Source organism: Erpetoichthys calabaricus, chromosome 5 (genome assembly GCF_900747795.2).
Source record: "Erpetoichthys calabaricus chromosome 5, fErpCal1.3, whole genome shotgun sequence".
Lineage (NCBI taxonomy): Eukaryota > Metazoa > Chordata > Cladistia > Polypteriformes > Polypteridae > Erpetoichthys > Erpetoichthys calabaricus.
In genome coordinates, this window is record NC_041398.2 from 224,270,755 (window position 1) to 224,289,330 (window position 18,576).

The following is an 18,576-nucleotide window of genomic DNA, read 5'->3' on the forward strand; positions in this document are numbered from 1 at the left end:
ACTAGAAGTTGGTGCTCACTTTGGACCCTCATCCCCTAGGGCAGTAGTTCACATTCTCAGGGTCTTAGCAAACTTCAAGAGGTGAGCACAAGATTAATAAAAAGAAGGATAAACTAGCAGCAAAATACATATATCATTATGTATATCACTAAAAATCAAGCTTTAGGAAAGATATCAAATTTCCTTTTAAAGCAAACCATTTCAACAATATCCAAAATATGTTAGCTACAGCACTCAGTGACTGTCAGCTTTCTCTCAGAAACTCTTTCACATTCATTTCATATGCAGATCGTATCTTCTTATATAATACGCTACTGTGGCTGACCATTTGTCTGTCCAGGATTTGAAATCACCTGTAGTTTGCAAACCATTTGAACTAATGACCTGAAATTTGGTACACATATACTATGTGACGTCTATTGTTCATTTTTGGGGTGATGATTGACCTCCAAGGTTATTCCTGTTTTTATTTTTATTTTATTTTATTGTAGAATCAACTCTCGGCAGCAGCCAGCAGGGCAGCAGTACGGCACATGCATATGGGCGCCATTCTCATCTCTACCACCTTTGCTGTCACTTCATATCTTAAATCATTCTCGAGGCAGATTGAAGACTTAAGTGCCAGCTTAAGTGAAAAATGAAGGAAAACGTACTAAGTAATTGCAACACAAACACTGACGTGATCAGTTTTAACGTGAAAAGTTGCAGATGAAAGAAGAGAAGAAGCGGGCCGCTGGGGTGGAGAAAAGAAGAGCTGCTCAGAAAGCAGCAAGCACATCAACCTCTGAGCAAACAAATGCTAAACGTACAGAGAAAGAAGATGAAAACTAGGAATGCTCAAATCAAGTGTATTCACTGAACGTTATGGTACATTGTGCCATTACTGGTCTATATATAATTTAGGACAGGGGTTCTCAAAGTCGGCCCTGGGGACCCACTGTGGCTGCAGGTTTTTGTTCCAACCAGCTTCTGTTTTTAATTGGACTCCTGGGCTAATTAAATGAACTGTTATTTCCCAGATTCTGTGTTTTGGGAACAATATAGAAATTAGAAAGCTAAGTTTTCTGGAAGAGGTGTTGTTGTGGCCATCAGTGGTCTGTGTGTGAATCACAATGCCCGGTGTATTAATGGGTATACCAATACAGATGGGACATAAAATTGAGGTCCTGTCTCTCTGTGGTGATCAAAGATCCCTGAGCATCCTTCAGAAGGGGTTGGGTGTTCCCCCATGGTCTAGGCTGAATTGTCCATTGTGGCCTCACCCATTCTGGTCCCCTAATCATCCCCTGTCTCTAATGTGACTGTGGTCAAGCATACCTTGAGGTCTGTGGTTTGACCAGAGAACCAGTTTAGGTGCTGGCATCACCAGAGGGTCAAGCAGCCACTGACTACTTAATGGGGAATTCGGCTGATTGCTTGTTCATGATTGTGAGAGCCGTCAGCACAGCTGTCATTAGTGCTCAGTGGATTGTTTTGCGCATCTACACTCACAAGAGTGTAAAATACATGGACGTGAGATCGAATGAAGTCAGGAAAAAATAAGATAAATGGAGAGATAGGGCAGCCTTCAAGGATCTACACCAAAGTGCATTGAATGTGATCTTGTGGCTAATGGTGGACCAATGCCTATTAAGACAAGTTTGGTTTTTCTCTTTTTGTGCCAGTTACCTTTTTAAAAACTCAAACTTCTTCCCAGTTCCCAAAGACATGTGGGCTATGTTAATAAACTGGCTCAATGTGAGCCAATGACAATGCTTTCCTAAGGCCTGACATCCTATCCAAGTTTGTCTGTTGCCTTGTGCTTGATGTTGGTGGGATAGGTGCCCCTTACAAAGCTTGAAAAATGAAGGAAGGAATGAACACATAGAAATGATTTTAGCAATGATTAAAAAAAAAAACGTTTCACAGAAATTCCTTACTTCAGCTTTCCTATTTTAGCATTATAATGATCAAGGAGATCTGCTGCTTCACTTACTAGATACTGAATGTCAAATGCTATTCCAATCTGCCTAGCCAGCTGCCCAGTCTATAGCTCTCTGTGAAATTAGATAATCTGCCAAGATATATTAGAATGTGCTATTCTGTCGAAGCTCACAGCCATGATTATTCATTTCTCCATCTGTCTTTGTGGGAGTGGGCACCCAGGGCAATTTAAGAAAATGCAGAACGTCTGCATACCTCTGAGAAGGACATGTCCACTACAAGCTTATTATCCACATGAGGGCTTTTGTTTTTCCTCTTTGGAATTCTATTGGTGATTGTGTCACAATTACAAGGTTGAGGCTGAAAAGCAGAGTTTAGTGCTTGTGCTTATACATTCACTGAGCTAATTATTAGGAACATCTGTACACCTGCTTATCCATGCCATTATCTAATCAGCAATGCACGTGGCTGCAACGCAATGCATAAATCCTGCAGATATAGGTCTGGAGATTCTGTTAATGTTCAAATCAAACAACAGAATGAGGAAAAAATGTGATCTCAGTGATTTTGACTCTGGCATGATTGTTGGTGCCAGACAGGTTGGTTTGATTGTTTCTGTAACTGCTACTTGGATTTTCACACACAACAGTCACTAGAGTTTACTCAGAATGAGTGAGAAAAGAAGTGAGCGGCAGTTCTGATGATAGAAGTGCCTTGTTGATGTCAGAGGAGAATGACAAGACTGATTCAAGCTAACAGTAAGGCTGTGGTAGCTCAGATAACCACCATGTACAATTGTGGTGAGCAGAAAAGCATCTCAGAATGAACAACACCTTAAATCTTGAAGCAAATGGACCTAATATGCAGAAGACCACATTGGGTTTCACTCCTGTCAGCCAAGAGCAGGATGCTAAGGCTGAAGTGGGCACAGGGCCACCAAAACTGGGCACATGAAGATTGGACAAATGTATCCTGGTCTGATGATTCTTGATTCATCTTGGTCACCTCTCTAATCAAGGCCCTCCTATTTTGATTGCTTGGTTTGGCCAGGCAGCCAACTCTAGGAAGACTCCCTGTCATTCCAAACTTCATTGATTTAAGAATTATGGAGGCCAATGTGTTCCTGGGAATGTTCAGTGCTGCAGGAATTTTTTGTATCCTTCCCCAGATCCGTACCTCGACACGGTCCTCTCTCTAAGCGCTGCAGGGCATTCCTTTGACCTCATGGCTTGGTTTTTGTTCAGCCGTGGGACTTTCTATAGTTCTTCTATCATTGTGATATCCTGAACCCACAGCCATGTACTCTTTCCTTTATCCGAGGCATTGATAGTCATAAACGGGGACAGACTTGGGAAATAGGGGGGGTTCTTTATACCAACAGCAATATGCCTGCATAATGCCTCACTGTGAGTGGGAACTCCAAGTCAGAAATGTGTGTCTTTCTTAATCACGTCCGGTTAATTGAATTGACCACAGGTGGACTCTAAACAAAGTGCAGAAACATCAGTGATTATCAATAGAATGGTATGCACCTGAGCCAGACTTCAAATGTCATGTTTTTGCTTTGTGCATGCAAACGAGAGAAAGAGAAGGCAGGCAACTGGGAAGAAATCCCTTGAGGGATCATGTAACCGATGCTCAGGGGCTGAAGGAGAACTCTCAAGCAGAGTGACCTGGGAGCTGGAGAGCGATGAGCTGCACAGTTGGGGTGACTCATTCAATGAGGCTGGAGAGAGGCAGCACAACTGTAGGGGAATGGAAGACTCAGTGAGGTGTCCTGTGGATGGAGCCTTGGACTGCAGGGACCTGAGCCTGGACATGGGAGTCAGAGGCTTGGGGATGGTGCCCTGCTAGGAGCCAGAGGCTGTTACAGGGTCCTGAGCCTAGGAGCAATGCAGAATGTTGGCTGAACTGTCGGTTAGATGCTTTCTTGGCTGCAAGGACTCACTTGGGGTAAAGCCAAGGAGACGTCAGCTTTTAACAGGTTGCACCAGATCTCATATTTTTAGAGACAGCTTTCTGCAATGCATTTTTAACCTTGTTTTAATGGATTATTTATTTGATTGATTTAAACCTCCATCAGCATCTTGAGTTTATGGGTTATTTATTTATTGAATGCACTGCCCTGCACTTTTGAACACTGTTTTGGTTTTAGACAGTTTTTAATAAAATCACTGGAGCACTTTTGCACCTACCTCTTTGCTTTGTGTGTTTTGCCCTCATCTGCTAGGCTCACCCCAATGGGTATGTTATCGGTGGTAGCGGGTCTCAAAAGGCTCCCGGGATGCAAGTGGTAGCATGGAGCTGACCCGCACCATCACAGGTTGACATTCCCAAAAGTTTTACTTTAGACTTTCTTCTCCAAAATTAACTGTCAATATAATCGACATGCTGTCCAGTATAGCATGCCATCATTTTATCCCATTTAGAGTATTTTCAGCATAAAGTGATGCTTTGGGTATCTTGAGGGGTGGTCTTAGTGATCTGGGAGCCCTAATTGAGCACAGGTATAGGGAACCCCTCAACACCTTTTTTCCCCCATAATAGCTGACAAATAAATCATACTCTAATACAAAAAGTTTAAAACAACACTTGATATAGCAATAGGACAATGATGGCAAAACTCACAGCACGTTTTAAAATGGAAAAAAAACTTAAATAATTATAATTATTATAATTAATAGGAGAATAGCTTAATAGCAAAACCCCAAAATTTTGTGAAAACATAAACTGAAAACAAACTGTTGATTAAAAAATAACATTAAAACGGTTGATAAGTGTGTGTGTATGTGTGAGAATCAGAAAAGCCAACTACTGTATATACAGTGGTGTGAAAAACTATTTGCCCCCTTCCTGATTTCTTATTCTTTTGCATGTTTGTCACACAAAATGTTTCTGATCATCAAACACATTTAACCATTAGTCAAATATAACACAAGTAAACACAAAATGCAGTTTGTAAATGGTGGTTTTTATTATTTAGGGAGAAAAAAAAAATCCAAACCTACATGGCCCTGTGTGAAAAAGTAATTGCCCCCCTGAACCTAATAACTGGTTGGGCCACCCTTAGCAGCAATAACTGCAATCAAGCGTTTGCGATAACTTGCAATGAGTCTATTACAGCGCTCTGGAGGAATTTTGGCCCACTCATCTTTGCAAAATTGTTGTAATTCAGCTTTATTTGAGGGTTTTCTAGCATGAACCGCCTTTTTAAGGTCATGCCATAGCATCTCAATTGGATTCAGGTCAGGACTTTGACTAGGCCACTCCAAAGTCTTCATTTTGTTTTTCTTCAGCCATTCAGAGGTGGATTTGCTGGTGTGTTTTGGGTCATTGTCCTGTTGCAGCACCCAAGATCGCTTCAGCTTGAGTTGACGAACAGATGGCCGGACATTCTCCTTCAGGATTTTTTGGTAGACAGTAGAATTCATGGTTCCATCTATCACAGCAAGCCTTCCAGGTCCTGAAGCAGCAAAACAACCCCAGACCATCACACTACCACCACCATATTTTACTGTTGGTATGATGTTCTTTTTCTGAAATGCTGTGTTCCTTTTACGCCAGATGTAACGGGACATTTGCCTTCCAAAAAGTTCAACTTTTGTCTCATCAGTCCACAAGGTATTTTCCCAAAAGTCTTGGCAATCATTGAGATGTTTCTTAGCAAAATTGAGACGAGCCCTAATGTTCTTTTTGCTTAACAGTGGTTTGTGTCTTGGAAATCTGCCATGCAGGCCATTTTTGCCCAGTCTCTTTCTTATGGTGGAGTCGTGAACACTGACCTTAATTGAGGCAAGTGAGGCCTGCAGTTCTTTAGATGTTGTCCTGGGGTCTTTTGTGACCTCTCGGATGAGTCGTCTCTGCGCTCTTGGGGTAATTTTGGTCGGCCGGCCACTCCTGGGAAGGTTCACCACTGTTCCATGTTTTTGCCATTTGTGGATAATGGCTCTCACTGTGGTTCGCTGGAGTCCCAAAGCTTTAGAAATGGCTTTATAACCTTTACCAGACTGATAGATCTCAATTACTTCTGTTCTCATTTGTTCCTGAATTTCTTTGGATCTTGGCATGATGTCTAGCTTTTGAGGTGCTTTTGGTCTACTTCTCTGTGTCAGGCAGCTCCTATTTAAGTGATTTCTTGATTGAAACAGGTGTGGCAGTAATCAGGCCTGGGGGTGGCTACGGAAATTGAACTCAGGTGTGATACACCACAGTTAGGTTATTTTTTAACAAGGGGGCAATTACTTTTCACACAGGGCCATGTAGGTTTGGATTTTTTTTCTCCCTAAATAATAAAAACCATCATTTAAAAACTGCATTTTGTGTTTACTTGTGTTATATTTGACTAATGGTTAAATGTGTTTGATGATCAGAAACATTTTGTGTGACAAACATGCAAAAGAATAAGAAATCAGGAAGGGGTCAAATAGTTTTTCACACCACTGTACTTGCGGATAAGGTCTTCCGCGGATAAGTCGGGACTTGATTTTACTGTATAATTTCTGGTATTTTATAATGTCGTTCGTATAAGTCGAATGCGGAAAACTCACGCTATTGGTCCAAAAGATTATGATATTCTAATGCCCACCTGAGAGAGTAACCACGGAGCACACTGCCTTTCTTTTCTATGTATTGTGCCTACATGACCACACAGTAATATACAAACTATTCCGAAGCGACATTTGCACTGATTTGTGTTTTTTGTATCTCACACCCTCTTACACCTTTATCATAAGAGCATCCCTTATCTACGATAGAGCGTTCAATCAGAAGAAAATATGAAGCTGGTTTTAAATTAAACGTCGTTGAAGTAGCAAAAGAAATTGGTAACTGCACTGCTGCAACAAAATTCGATGTGTCTGAGAAACTGATGTGAGATTGAAGGAGGCAAGAAGATGTAAAAAAAAAAAATGTTAGTGTCGCATTTTTGAACGGATGTATAAGTCGGGGTCTGATTTTATGACCAATTTTTTGGGTTTCAAGTCCCGACTTATACGTGAGTATATACGGTAAGTTTGTGCTTAGCCTCTCTGAGAGATTGTGCCTGCTATTCATATTAGAGGTGTGCTCTGTAGACTTCTCATGGTGCTTCTTTAATTGAGCCACTAAATTTCTCCAGTCACTGCAGCCATCTTCACTGAACTGACTACCACTTGCACTTTCAAAAAGATAGCAACAAAAGCACACCACTGTTATTTTTTTACGGTACACCATGCATGATCTACTTATCCTTTCTTCATTTTTCATTTATGTATAATAATGCGTGTTAATAAATTGTTAGCCATTGTTATTTACAGGTTTAAACTTTATTTTTCACCTGAACTGCCCCCCTCTTCACCAGCGAAAAAGTGGTCTTTATCATGAAAGCTTTTCTGGCCGATGTCACGCATGCACGTCAGAGAATTATCCTCCAAGATCTTCCCAGGCATGTGATACCACCACAGGCTGAGAGGGGTAACTCTCATGAACTGTCTTTTGTCTTTTTCTTCCTCCACAGCACTGAGAAACCACCCAATGAGGGCAACTGACTCCGTCCCTTCAGGTCACTGTCACTTCTACCCAGAACAATCAGAGCTACAGAGCTCCAAGATTACTCAAAGGCAGACCAGAGAGCCTGATAAACTGCAGCCACTTTATTTGCTTGGTGACTTGTTTTTTTTTTTTTTTTTTTTGTTTCCTTTTCACGTCATTATACCTTTGTGTTATCTGAACTCAGAAGTAAATGGGGATGATTGGGACGGCACCTCAAAAATTCTCTCTTTTCGAGCCTGTTATTCCCTTGGGCAACTACACCTGAGAGTAGGATTGTCGAGTTGGACGGGAAGAAGCCCACACACTTGTACATTTTTATTTGTTTCTTTCACTATTGCTACAGACAGGGGTCTACCCGTAATTTCGGTGTGAGCATTTTCACGTTCATCTGCATCTAAGAATGCAAAATGGATGGCTAGTGGGGCTATACATGCAGCACTTGTACTATCAGATTGTGGGGTTGACTCAGAAGGAGTATGGGAGAAAGAAGTAAGTTTCAGGAGTTTCTCCACAGATGTCTTCATTTCCTCTTCCTGCATCTAACCAAATTCTGAGTGGTTGATGGACAATTGGATTATTGGTATATTGACAATAATTAATATTTACTGTGGCACAAAGCAGAACATATAAAGAAGTACAGCAAGATTTTATTTCTGTTGCATATTTCTGTGGATATTCGTCAATTTGTGTCAATTTCCAGGTCTTTACAGCTTGTATATTTGTTGCCCAAAAATAAAATTGAAAGTTAGGTAGTGCCATGCCACCTTCTGCTTTATGTCTTTGTAGAGTCTCAAATTCAAATGAGGTTAGAAGTGAGTCTAATTTTTTAAAGAACGATTTCTTAATGTATATAGGGAGGCTCTGAAATAGAAAAAGAGCTTGGGAAGGATGTTCATCTTGATAGTATTGATTCTCTCTGCTAATATGAGATGGACGGTAGATAATCTGCTGATAACTTGTTTGATTTTTTGCTTATAGCAAAATTGTGTTGAAAAAGATCCTTATATTTACTTATGATGTTTAACCCTAGATATTTAAAGTGCTCTGATAAAAGTAACCGATAGATATCAAAAATATGGAACGCTTCACAAATTTGCGTGTCATCCTTACACCAGGGGCCATGCTAATCTTTCTCTGTATCTATACTGAAATCTCAAGCTAAAATTGTTGACTGCATCCAAACATGATAGATAGCAGATCGTTGTGGTGGTCTGCATCGGGGCCATGGGATCAGAGCTTAGACGTTCAACCCTGTTGGGGCCCCGTGGCCACCACCAGGGTGCACCTGGCTAATTACAGAGCCATGGACTGCAGCACTTCCGCCATACCCGTAAGTGTTGTCGGAAAAGCATTATGGAGCACCTGCTGCACATACGGAGCAGTATAAAATAGGTCGCCTCACTCCATTAGTCGAGCTGGAGTCGGGTGGAAGAGGACGGAGCTTATGTGTGGAGGAGTGAGGGCGGCAGAAAGAGAAGAAGAGAGAGACAAAGAAGGGACTGAGTATTTGGCTGATTTGAGCACTGTGTGGTGTTATACATTACAGAAGAGTAATAAACATGTGTGTTTTGGGACATCTGGTGTCTGTCTGTCTGTGTTAGGGGGCTGAACTTCCACACATATTAATATTAGAAAATGCAAAAGCTATTTACACATGAGAAGTCATTTTGGGCCACGTTTTGTGCAGGAAATTACACCCTTATGATAAAAGGTTTTTTCAGCAAAAATGATGAGGAGGAATTGAAATTGTGCATGCCCCCTAAACAGACCCTAGGGGTTTATCCTGTAATGGGATTTGAGGGATCAAAGTTACTAATTTTCACAAAACAAAAAAAGGTTTCTAATAATGGATATGGTCATATTTTTGATATTTCATTCTTTACTGGTATTCCTAGCCCTCTAACTGTCCCTCCTAGAAGGTTAAAATGACAAATTTCAAACATACACATGTGAGGTATCATTTCAGACTACTTTAAGATCAGTGATTATGAATACGATGTTATTTCTGATCCTCTACTAGTTATCTCGCCCTCTATGGACCTCTTTCAGAGGGTGAAAATGACACATTTCTTTTATAATTGAAAATATTTAGACGTTAAACATTTAAATTGCAGCACACATTTTAATATTTCATATATGTGACACAGCTATTCTTGTTTATTGTGTACTTCTACCTCTTGAAGAAAATCATTACATTTCTTATTAACACCCGAAATTAGGGTGGCTTAGGCTAATTCAGACTCTCTGACTGCTACGTTTACTTTAATTGATATGAAATAATGATTTAATGCATCCTTCAGGCATGTCAGTCTTCAAATTATTTAATTTTATATTCTTAAAAAAACACTTAATTTTCTGCAATTTTTTTTTCTAATTGCTTTCCTTAAGCGATTAACTTTGTTGAAATATGCTAATAATCCAGATGCTCACGACTGCTAGCTGCTGTCTCATCTAATTCTTCATATTCTTTGTTCCAGGTTTTAATTTAAAAATCAATTGCAGCTTCTTTTCAACTTACAATGTCTTCAATTCCAATAGCATTCCAGCTTTGCATGATAGGCAAAAAAGAAATGAGGGATGGAATGACCCAACATCCTCCAAGCATTAAGGCAACTCGGATTGGGGTCATTTTATTTCTGTAGACCAGGGGTTGACAGCAAATGGCATAGTATCTGTAAGACAAAATAAAAACATGGATGTCAGGAGGGAAACAATGTTATTGAAAGAGACATAAACACATTATGCTGTATGTCCAAAGAGTCTGTAAACACCTGACCATCACACATATATCAGCTTGTTGGACATTCCATGCGTTTTTCCCAGTTGATTCTGGGGTTCGTCAGGGGTGTGTTTTTGCTCCTATTCTGTTTAATTCTTGTATGGACCAGGTGTTGGACATGTTTGTGGGGTCCAGTGGCTGTGGGGCATGTGTTGGTGAAGAAAGATTCACAGATCTTGACTTTGCTGATGATGCTGTGATCTTCGCGGAGTCAATGGAGTCTCTGACTGGGGGGGTCATGAGGTCGCTGAAAAGGGGTGTGTGGCGCTCCTGATATCTATGCAAAAGAATGAAGGTCCAAGTCTTTAGAGTCCTGGTGCTTCCTGTCTTGCTATATGGTTGCGAGAAATGGGCGCTATCCAGTGACCTGAGACAAAGACTGGACTCCTTTGGTACTGTGTCTCTTCGGAAAATCCTTGAGTACCATTGGTTTGACTTTGTGTTGAATGAGCGGTTGCTCATGGAGTCCTGAATGAGGCACATTACCTGCATTGTGAGGGAGCGTCAGCTACGCCACTATGGCCATGTGGCGCATTTCCCCGAGGGTGATCCGGCTCGTAAGATCCTCATTGTTAAGGACCCGAGTGGCTGGACCAGGCCAAGGGCTCACCCATGTAACACCTGGCTGTGAAAGACAGACGGTAATTTTCGGAGTGTGGGACTGGACCGCATGTTTGCCTGGGGGGTTGCAAACCGGGATCCCAAGTTGTTTCGTCGTGTAGTGGGTGCGGCAACGCACTGCACCAGTGCATGCTCCCCAACTTGACTTGACATGACTTGACATCCCATTCCAAAACCATGAGCATTAATATGGAGTTGGACACACTTTGTGGCAATATTTGTTGCCAACCTTTTGGGAAGGCTCTCCACAAGATTTTGGAGTGTGTCTATGGGAATTTATGTCCATTCAGCCAAAGAGCATTTGTGAAGTCAGGTACTGACATTAGATGAGGAGACATAGCTTGCAAATCGGCTCTCCAATTCACCCCAGAGGTGTTCATTAGTGTTGAGGTCAGGGCTCTGTGCTGGGCACTCAAGTACCTCCATGTCTTTATGGACCTGGCTTTGTGCACGGGGGGCAGAGTCATGCTGGAACACAAAAGGGCCTTCCTATTGCTATCAAGTTGGAAGTGTGCAATTGTCCAAAATGTAGCATTAACAGTACCTTTCTCTGGAACCAAGGGGTCTAGCTCAAACCCTTAAAAACAGACCTAGACCATTATGTGCTGACGCTAATAAACTGGATTCTTTGGGAAGTCTTTGTTAAATATGTTCCAGGTAAAAACATAAGTGATAAATAACCTTTCAGAAACATAGAACTGAACAGACAGCATATTGCATGTTTCATACGCAATGTATTCACAGAAATTAGGGTTTATTACGATATACAGTGGTGTGAAAAACTATTTGCCCCCTTCCTGATTTCTTATTCTTTTGCATGTTTGTCACACAAAATGTTTCTGATCATCAAACACATTTAACCATTAGTCAAATATAACACAAGTAAACACAAAATGCAGTTTGTAAATGGTGGTTTTTATTATTTAGGGAGAAAAAAAAATCCAAACCTACATGGCCCTGTGTGAAAAAGTAATTGCCCCCTGAACCTAATAACTGGTTGGGCCACCCTTAGCAGCAATAACTGCAATCAAGCGTTTGCGATAACTTGCAATGAGTCTTTTACAGTGCTCTGGAGGAATTTTGGCCCACTCATCTTTGCAAAATTGTTGTAATTCAGCTTTATTTGAGGGTTTTCTAGCATGAACCGCCTTTTTAAGGTCATGCCATAGCATCTCAATTGGATTCAGGTCAGGACTTTGACTAGGCCACTCCAAAGTCTTCATTTTGTTTTTTCTTCAGCCATTCAGAGGTGGATTTGCTGGTGTGTTTTGGGTCATTGTCCTGTTGCACCACCCAAGATCGCTTCAGCTTGAGTTGACAAACAGATGGCCGGACATTCTCCTTCAGGATTTTTTGGTAGACAGTAGAATTCATGGTTCCATCTATCACAGCAAGCCTTCCAGGTCCTGAAGCAGCAAAACATCCCCAGACCATCACACTACCACCACCATATTTTACTGTTGGTATGATGTTCTTTTTCTGAAATGCTGTGTTCCTTTTACGCCAGATGTAACGGGACATTTGCCTTCCAAAAAGTTCAACTTTTGACTCATCAGTCCACAAGGTATTTTCCCAAAAGCCTTGGCAATCATTGAGATGTTTCTTAGCAAAAATTGAGACGAGCCCTAATGTTCTTTTTGCTTAACAGTGGTTTGCGTATTGGAAATCTGCCATGCAGGCCGTTTTTTGCCCAGTCTCTTTCTTATGGTGGAGTCGTGAACACTGACCTTAATTGAGGCAAGTGAGGCCTGCAGTTCTTTAGACGTTGTCCTGGGGTCTTTTGTGACCTCTCGGATGAGTCGTCTCTGCGCTCTTGGGGTAATTTTGGTCGGCCGGCCACTCCTGGGAAGGTTCACCACTGTTCCATGTTTTGCCATTTGTGGATAATGGCTCTCACTGTGGTTCGCTGGAGTCCCAAAGCTTTAGAAATGGCTTTATAACCTTTACCAGACTGATAGATCTCAATTACTTCTGTTCTCATTTGTTCCTGAATTTCTTTGGATCTGGCATGATGTCTAGCTTTTGAGGTGCTTTTGGTCTACTTCTCTGTGTCAGGCAGCTCCTATTTAAGTGATTTCTTGATTGAAACAGGTGTGGCAGTAATCAGGCCTGGGGGTGGCCACGGAAATTGAACTCAGGTGTGATACACCACAGTTAGGTTATTTTTTAACAAGGGGGCAATTACTTTTTCACACAGGGCCATATAGGTTTGGATTTTTTTTTCTCCCTAAATAATAAAAACCACCATTTACAAACTGCATTTTGTGTTTACTTGTGTTATATTTGACTAATGGTTAAATGTGTTTGATGATCAGAAACATTTTGTGTGACAAACATGCAAAAGAATACGAAATCAGGAAGGGGGCAAATAGTTTTTCACACCACTGTATAAAGGGATACAGTATGTTTGATTATATTTCAAATGGAATCTTAAAATATATATTAGAACTACATATATATTGCAAGAAATTCCCACATATTTTTCATGTATGTTGTAATATATTTCATGTTTGTAAGGGTACAGTTGCTAAAAGAGCAGATATTTTATCTAGTGGTTTGTGACAAAGGTGGCATCCTTGGGGAGTGAATGGGTATATGTTCGATGTTATGCACCTTTTGCATACTTTTGGTTATAGTGTATATATGAAGGCTGTGATGATTACGTATTCCCTTAATTTTTGAGCATATTTATATATAAAATACTATATATATATATATATACTGTATATATATATATATATATATATATATTTATATATTGTTAGGTGTGAATCGCAATCTGATTTTCTGGGTAGTGATTGGTTGGCCAGTCGGCAATCATCCACCACACCCTCTCAGTTGCGAGAACCAGATCATAGATATGTGATATGTGTTTAGCCCTTATTGGGGTTCATCAGGTGTACGTACTCTTTGCCTCAGGTGCTGACATCCGAGGTTCAATCCCCTAAAAGGATGCAAAGAATGCATACACCTGACGAGCCCCAATAAGAGCGAAACACATGTGATGTACTCTTTGTATTATCTGGCAGACACTGTATAGCATATATATATATATATATATATATAATATATATATATATATATATATATATATATATATATATATATATATATATAATAAAAAAAAATCTTGGAAGGAGACGAGACATGATTTTCTCAGACAGACAATTACACATCCCGTGAGACGACTGTTTGTGCCAAGAGATTTAACCACGCCTGCGGCCAAAAGTCTCAAAAAAAAGGATAATAAAGTTTGCATAAAAGGAAAACAAACAGAATTTATTACTCTGTAATTACTCGATGAAATAAAGCAACAGTGAAAAGAGATTGAATATATTGTTCAGATTTAAACTTGTAGATCATCTAATTTGTGTTGCCATCAGGGCAAAAAAAAAAAAAAGTAGTGTTTCTTCCCAATTAAGAGGCATATCCGCGAGAATGTAAAGATTCCAAATATGTTGCCGTGGTACATAAGCAAAGCAGGTTAGAGATAATGGAAGTATGAAAATTCGAATGTTTCAAAAAATGGATAGTAAAGATTGCATTAGCGCAAACAAACGGAAATTATTACTTGGTGAAATAATGGAACAGCGAAAAGAGATTGAATATATTGTTCGGATTTAAACTTTAAGTCAGAGACTTGTAGACTATCTAATTCGTGTTGCCATCAGGGAAAAAAAAGTAGTGTTTCTTCCCAATATAGAGACCTATCTGCGAGAATTAAAAGATTTGTTGCTTGGTGAAAGTGAAATCGTGCGAGAGAAAATGTCAAGCCCTGTGAGACAAGAGCTTATGCAAAGAGATTTGAAAAAGTCCTGCCCACATAACCATGCACACGGTTCAATCATTTTCATTTGTGTGAATGCTATTGTCAGACACATTTCTTGTAGAGAGAGAGAAACAATATTCACTCATGGGCTGTTATATGTTGCGTTGTCATGATATAATTCCAAACACGGAATCTAAATTCAATGCGGTATTGATGAAAAGGTAAAAGCAGAAAGAGATCAAATATATGGACATAGGTGATATGACAGAAGTATGTAGATATTGTTTGGCTTTAAACTTTAAGTCGGAAAGTTGTAGATCATCAAATTCGTGTTGAAAGTAGTGTTTCTTCCCAATGAAGAAGCGTATCCGTGAGAATTAAAAGTTTTGTTGTTTGGTGAAAGTGAAATCCACATACGTAAGCAACAGAAACACGAATTTGCTGGTGCGAAGTGCAGGCAGCTGTGTTTGGTTGGTGAGCAAAGCCCCCTAGTATATATATATATATATATATATATATATATATATATATATATATATATATATATATATATATAAAATTTGTATTTTTTGACAGTGATCAACAGAAAAAGAATCTTTAATGTCAAAGTGAAAACAGATCTCTGCAAAGAGGTCTAAATTAATTACAAATGCATAATAAAACAGACTTGGAGTGTTCACATTTGATTGCTGTAATTAACAGCTAATATTTCTTGAAAAGACAACATCTTAACCTGACAGCAAAACCACCACCAAAGGTAAAATACTATCTTAAATGTCATCAAGAACACCAAAAGATGAATTTTGAATGAATAAACTCAATATCAACAGTCTTTAAGCACCATATTAAGGTACATCTGTCCTACCTGTCTAATGCAATACAGCACAAGTGCAAGATGGACGCGGTTGTTAACATAACATCCAGGGAAGTCCGCACCAGACAGAAGGTGTCTCCATAGATCCAGTTGCCTGTTGCCAGCTCCACCGCTGCAAATGGCATTACCACTATTGCCACCAAGAGATCAGCAAATGCCAATGATACTATAAAGTAGTTAGTCTTTTTCTTCCTGGAAAAGAGGAAAAAATCATTTTTATGATATTAGTAACTGCAAAAATACATGCATGCCTGTATAGAGAGATAGTGCAATGACAAGCTAATTACCATTTCTTTCAGTTCTGTGGCTTTAAATGTTAGGTCATAACTAACAATAATGAAAAAATGAAGGCATCAGTTCAAGGTGTGGCAGTCTATGCACCACAGAACAAATAATACAAAAATGTCTCCTTCAGTAGTTTGGTCACATCTGCTGAATACCTGAAGACAGGATCCCACATAGCAGTGGAAGGTCCTTGTGCCCAAGAAATTAAAGAAGATCTTGCAGATCAAAGGCATACCCTCGATAGATTGATTGAAACCTTTGGAAAACTATCCTGGTCCACATCCATGAGCCACTGGCACTTATAATGACCTATTGGCTGCGACATCAGCTGTGCCCGATGAACCATTAAAGGATTAAAGAGAGAGAAGTAGAGAAGAATTGTATACTCCATAAATGATCAAAAAGCCATAACCGACTCTACTTTGTCATTCTCGATATGATGCAGACAAAAATCGCTTTTTTCCACCTGTGCAAGGTCTTGTTGATATTTTTGAAAGTTTTGGACATCAGAAAATATCCTTGTATGGTTATGATTATACACAAGTTATTGTCTGTAGGCATATGGTAATAATTGTGATGTGTTTGTTTTGCTACAAAGCCATTTTGAGTGGCTGTTGTTAAGAAAGCAAGTCCTGTGATTGCTCGGTCACATGACATCAACGGCACACCGTTTTAAAAGCCAGGACCTCGTGCTCATTGATACCTGACATTGTTTTTAGCAGTTTCCAGGGCATTTCCTTCTCCTAGTGATCTTCAGTTTAAGCATTATATTGAGAATTTTTTGACTATGAATTTTGTCCAAAATTTTTGGTATTGGTGCTTGGTTGTCTTGATCTCCTGGTGTTGACTTTGCTACGTTTCATCTTATAATGGGTTTTGCCAGCTTGTTATTCTAGCAGGGTAGTTTGGGTTTAAAAAACAGGGGGGCTTTGCCTATGTAAGCGACCCAGCTGAACTGTTAGTTCTTCTGTCTGCCATTTATTTATTTATTTATTTTGTAGAGCTACCTTTAGCAGCAACTTGAAATAGACGATTCCTGTATATCAATCCCTAGAATCCTGTTGGAGGAATTTTGGTTCACTCATCTTCACAACACTACATCATCGTATTGATGCTCGAGGATATTCACAGAGCTCTCTTAAGATCCCACCACAGATCTCCACAGATTTATGTTTCTGATAAAGAATATTTTCCTAAATAACCTTCATGTTTTCATATGACTCTTTCATGTTACTAGCATGTACAATGGGTAGAGAAGGGAAGTTATCTCTGTTATGGAGAAGCAGAGCTTTCAAGCTTACCTTTGAGGAGTTAATGAACAAATGCCACTCGGCAACATTGTGTTCATGGCCAGGAGTTTCCAAAAGTGAATAAAAAATAATTTTAATAGTGATTAAAGTTTGAAAATATATTTTTATTTTTTAAATATTTTTATCCCAAATAATAAAAATATGAAGGTGTCAGGAGTACTTGATAGAATAAAAAGTCTGACTTCATATTTGGGTCAGCATTATAAGTTATGCTTATAACACCCATCACAATCCTTGGGCCAAAAGAGTAGTTGACCAGTGTAACCAAACGTAAAAAGAACATTTGACAAACAAGAGGAGACCATTCAGTGCATCAGGTCAGTTTGTTTAGCTAATAAAGGTTGTCAAGGTCTCTGCCTCAATTCCATGACTCATTAGTTTGTTCTCAACTCCTATAACTCTTTGCTTAAAGTAATCCCTTCCCAGCTTCAGTCCTTCATGCTTTTGCCCTTAATTTCCACTGGTGTCCTCAAGTAAGTGAGTCACTGTTTAGTTGAAAGAGTTCTGCTGGATCTCCTTTATCAGCGCCTTTGATGATTTTAAACACCTGGATGACTAGGTCCCCACACAGTCTCCTCTGCTTGAGACTGAACACATTTAATTCTCTGAGTCTGTCCTGGAATGCATTTTGTTGCTCTCCTCTGCACAGCTTCAAGTGCTGCTATGTCTTTCATGTAGCGTGCTCACCAGAACTGCACACAAAACTCCAAATGTGTCTCACTAGTGGATTATACAGTCCAAGCATAAATTCCCATGATTTATATTTAATCGCTTTTTACTATACAACCTAACAGCTTGTTTGCCTTTTTAATTGCTTCTGCACATTTTTTAGATGATGAGAATGCTTCACTGTTTCCAACGAAAATATAAAAGTACGGAAATGTTTTGAACATCCCTCGTATTATTTGCTGATTTTAGTATTTTACTAACTATATCGAAATCTATGTCATTAATTTAAATCAGATCCCTGAGGGACTCCACTGATAACCTCACTCCATGAGAAGCCTTCTCCTCTATCTGTACTCTTTGTCTGCGGCTGGATAACCAACTTGAGATCCGGTTTTTTGCAGGTAACTTTTGATGCCAACAGCTTGTACTTGTATCAAAGCTTTGATTTAAATGTTTAAAAGAATGCTGCAATGAAATCCTTACAATATAATACTAAATGCACCCAACGTTTTGCAACATGGCATATACTGCAGTATATTACTGTAATAAAAATAGTATCTTGTCTTTAATAAAACTGCCAGCACCCTTCCTGGTATAACACATTGTATTAAAATGCACCTGAAATGTATTAATGGATTAATTTTTTTGTGCACTTTTCTAATGTGATCATGGGCTTCTGGTTGTTTTTTTAGGGGTTTTCAGTCCCAAGGAATACATTTGTGCAGTTTGCTCTTTTACCTGACATCTTTGTTATTTTTTATGTTATCTTTTATTGCCATTTTATATGGAAATGGCCACTGCTAATTTTTGGATTTTT

At 39.5% G+C, this 18,576-nt stretch overlaps 1 protein-coding gene and 1 non-coding gene across 6 annotated transcripts in view; both read right to left on the minus strand.

The window, feature by feature from the left end:
• Positions 1-18,576, minus strand: part of si:dkey-247m21.3 (5-hydroxytryptamine receptor 4) — a 374,548-nt gene that overhangs the window by 209,054 nt on the left and 146,918 nt on the right. For all 5 annotated transcript variants that reach the window (XM_051928663.1, XM_051928660.1, XM_051928662.1 and 2 more), the window contains exons 4-5: positions 15,487-15,687; positions 9,971-10,124 (exon numbers count right to left, since the gene is read on the minus strand). In XM_051928663.1, coding sequence (XP_051784623.1) covers positions 9,971-10,124; positions 15,487-15,687 — 355 coding nt within the window. The remainder of the gene's footprint in view (positions 1-9,970; positions 10,125-15,486; positions 15,688-18,576) is intronic.
• LOC114652915 (U6 spliceosomal RNA) lies at positions 8,522-8,624 on the minus strand. The gene has a single exon (XR_003716454.1). It is a non-coding gene; the product is annotated as a U6 spliceosomal RNA (small nuclear RNA).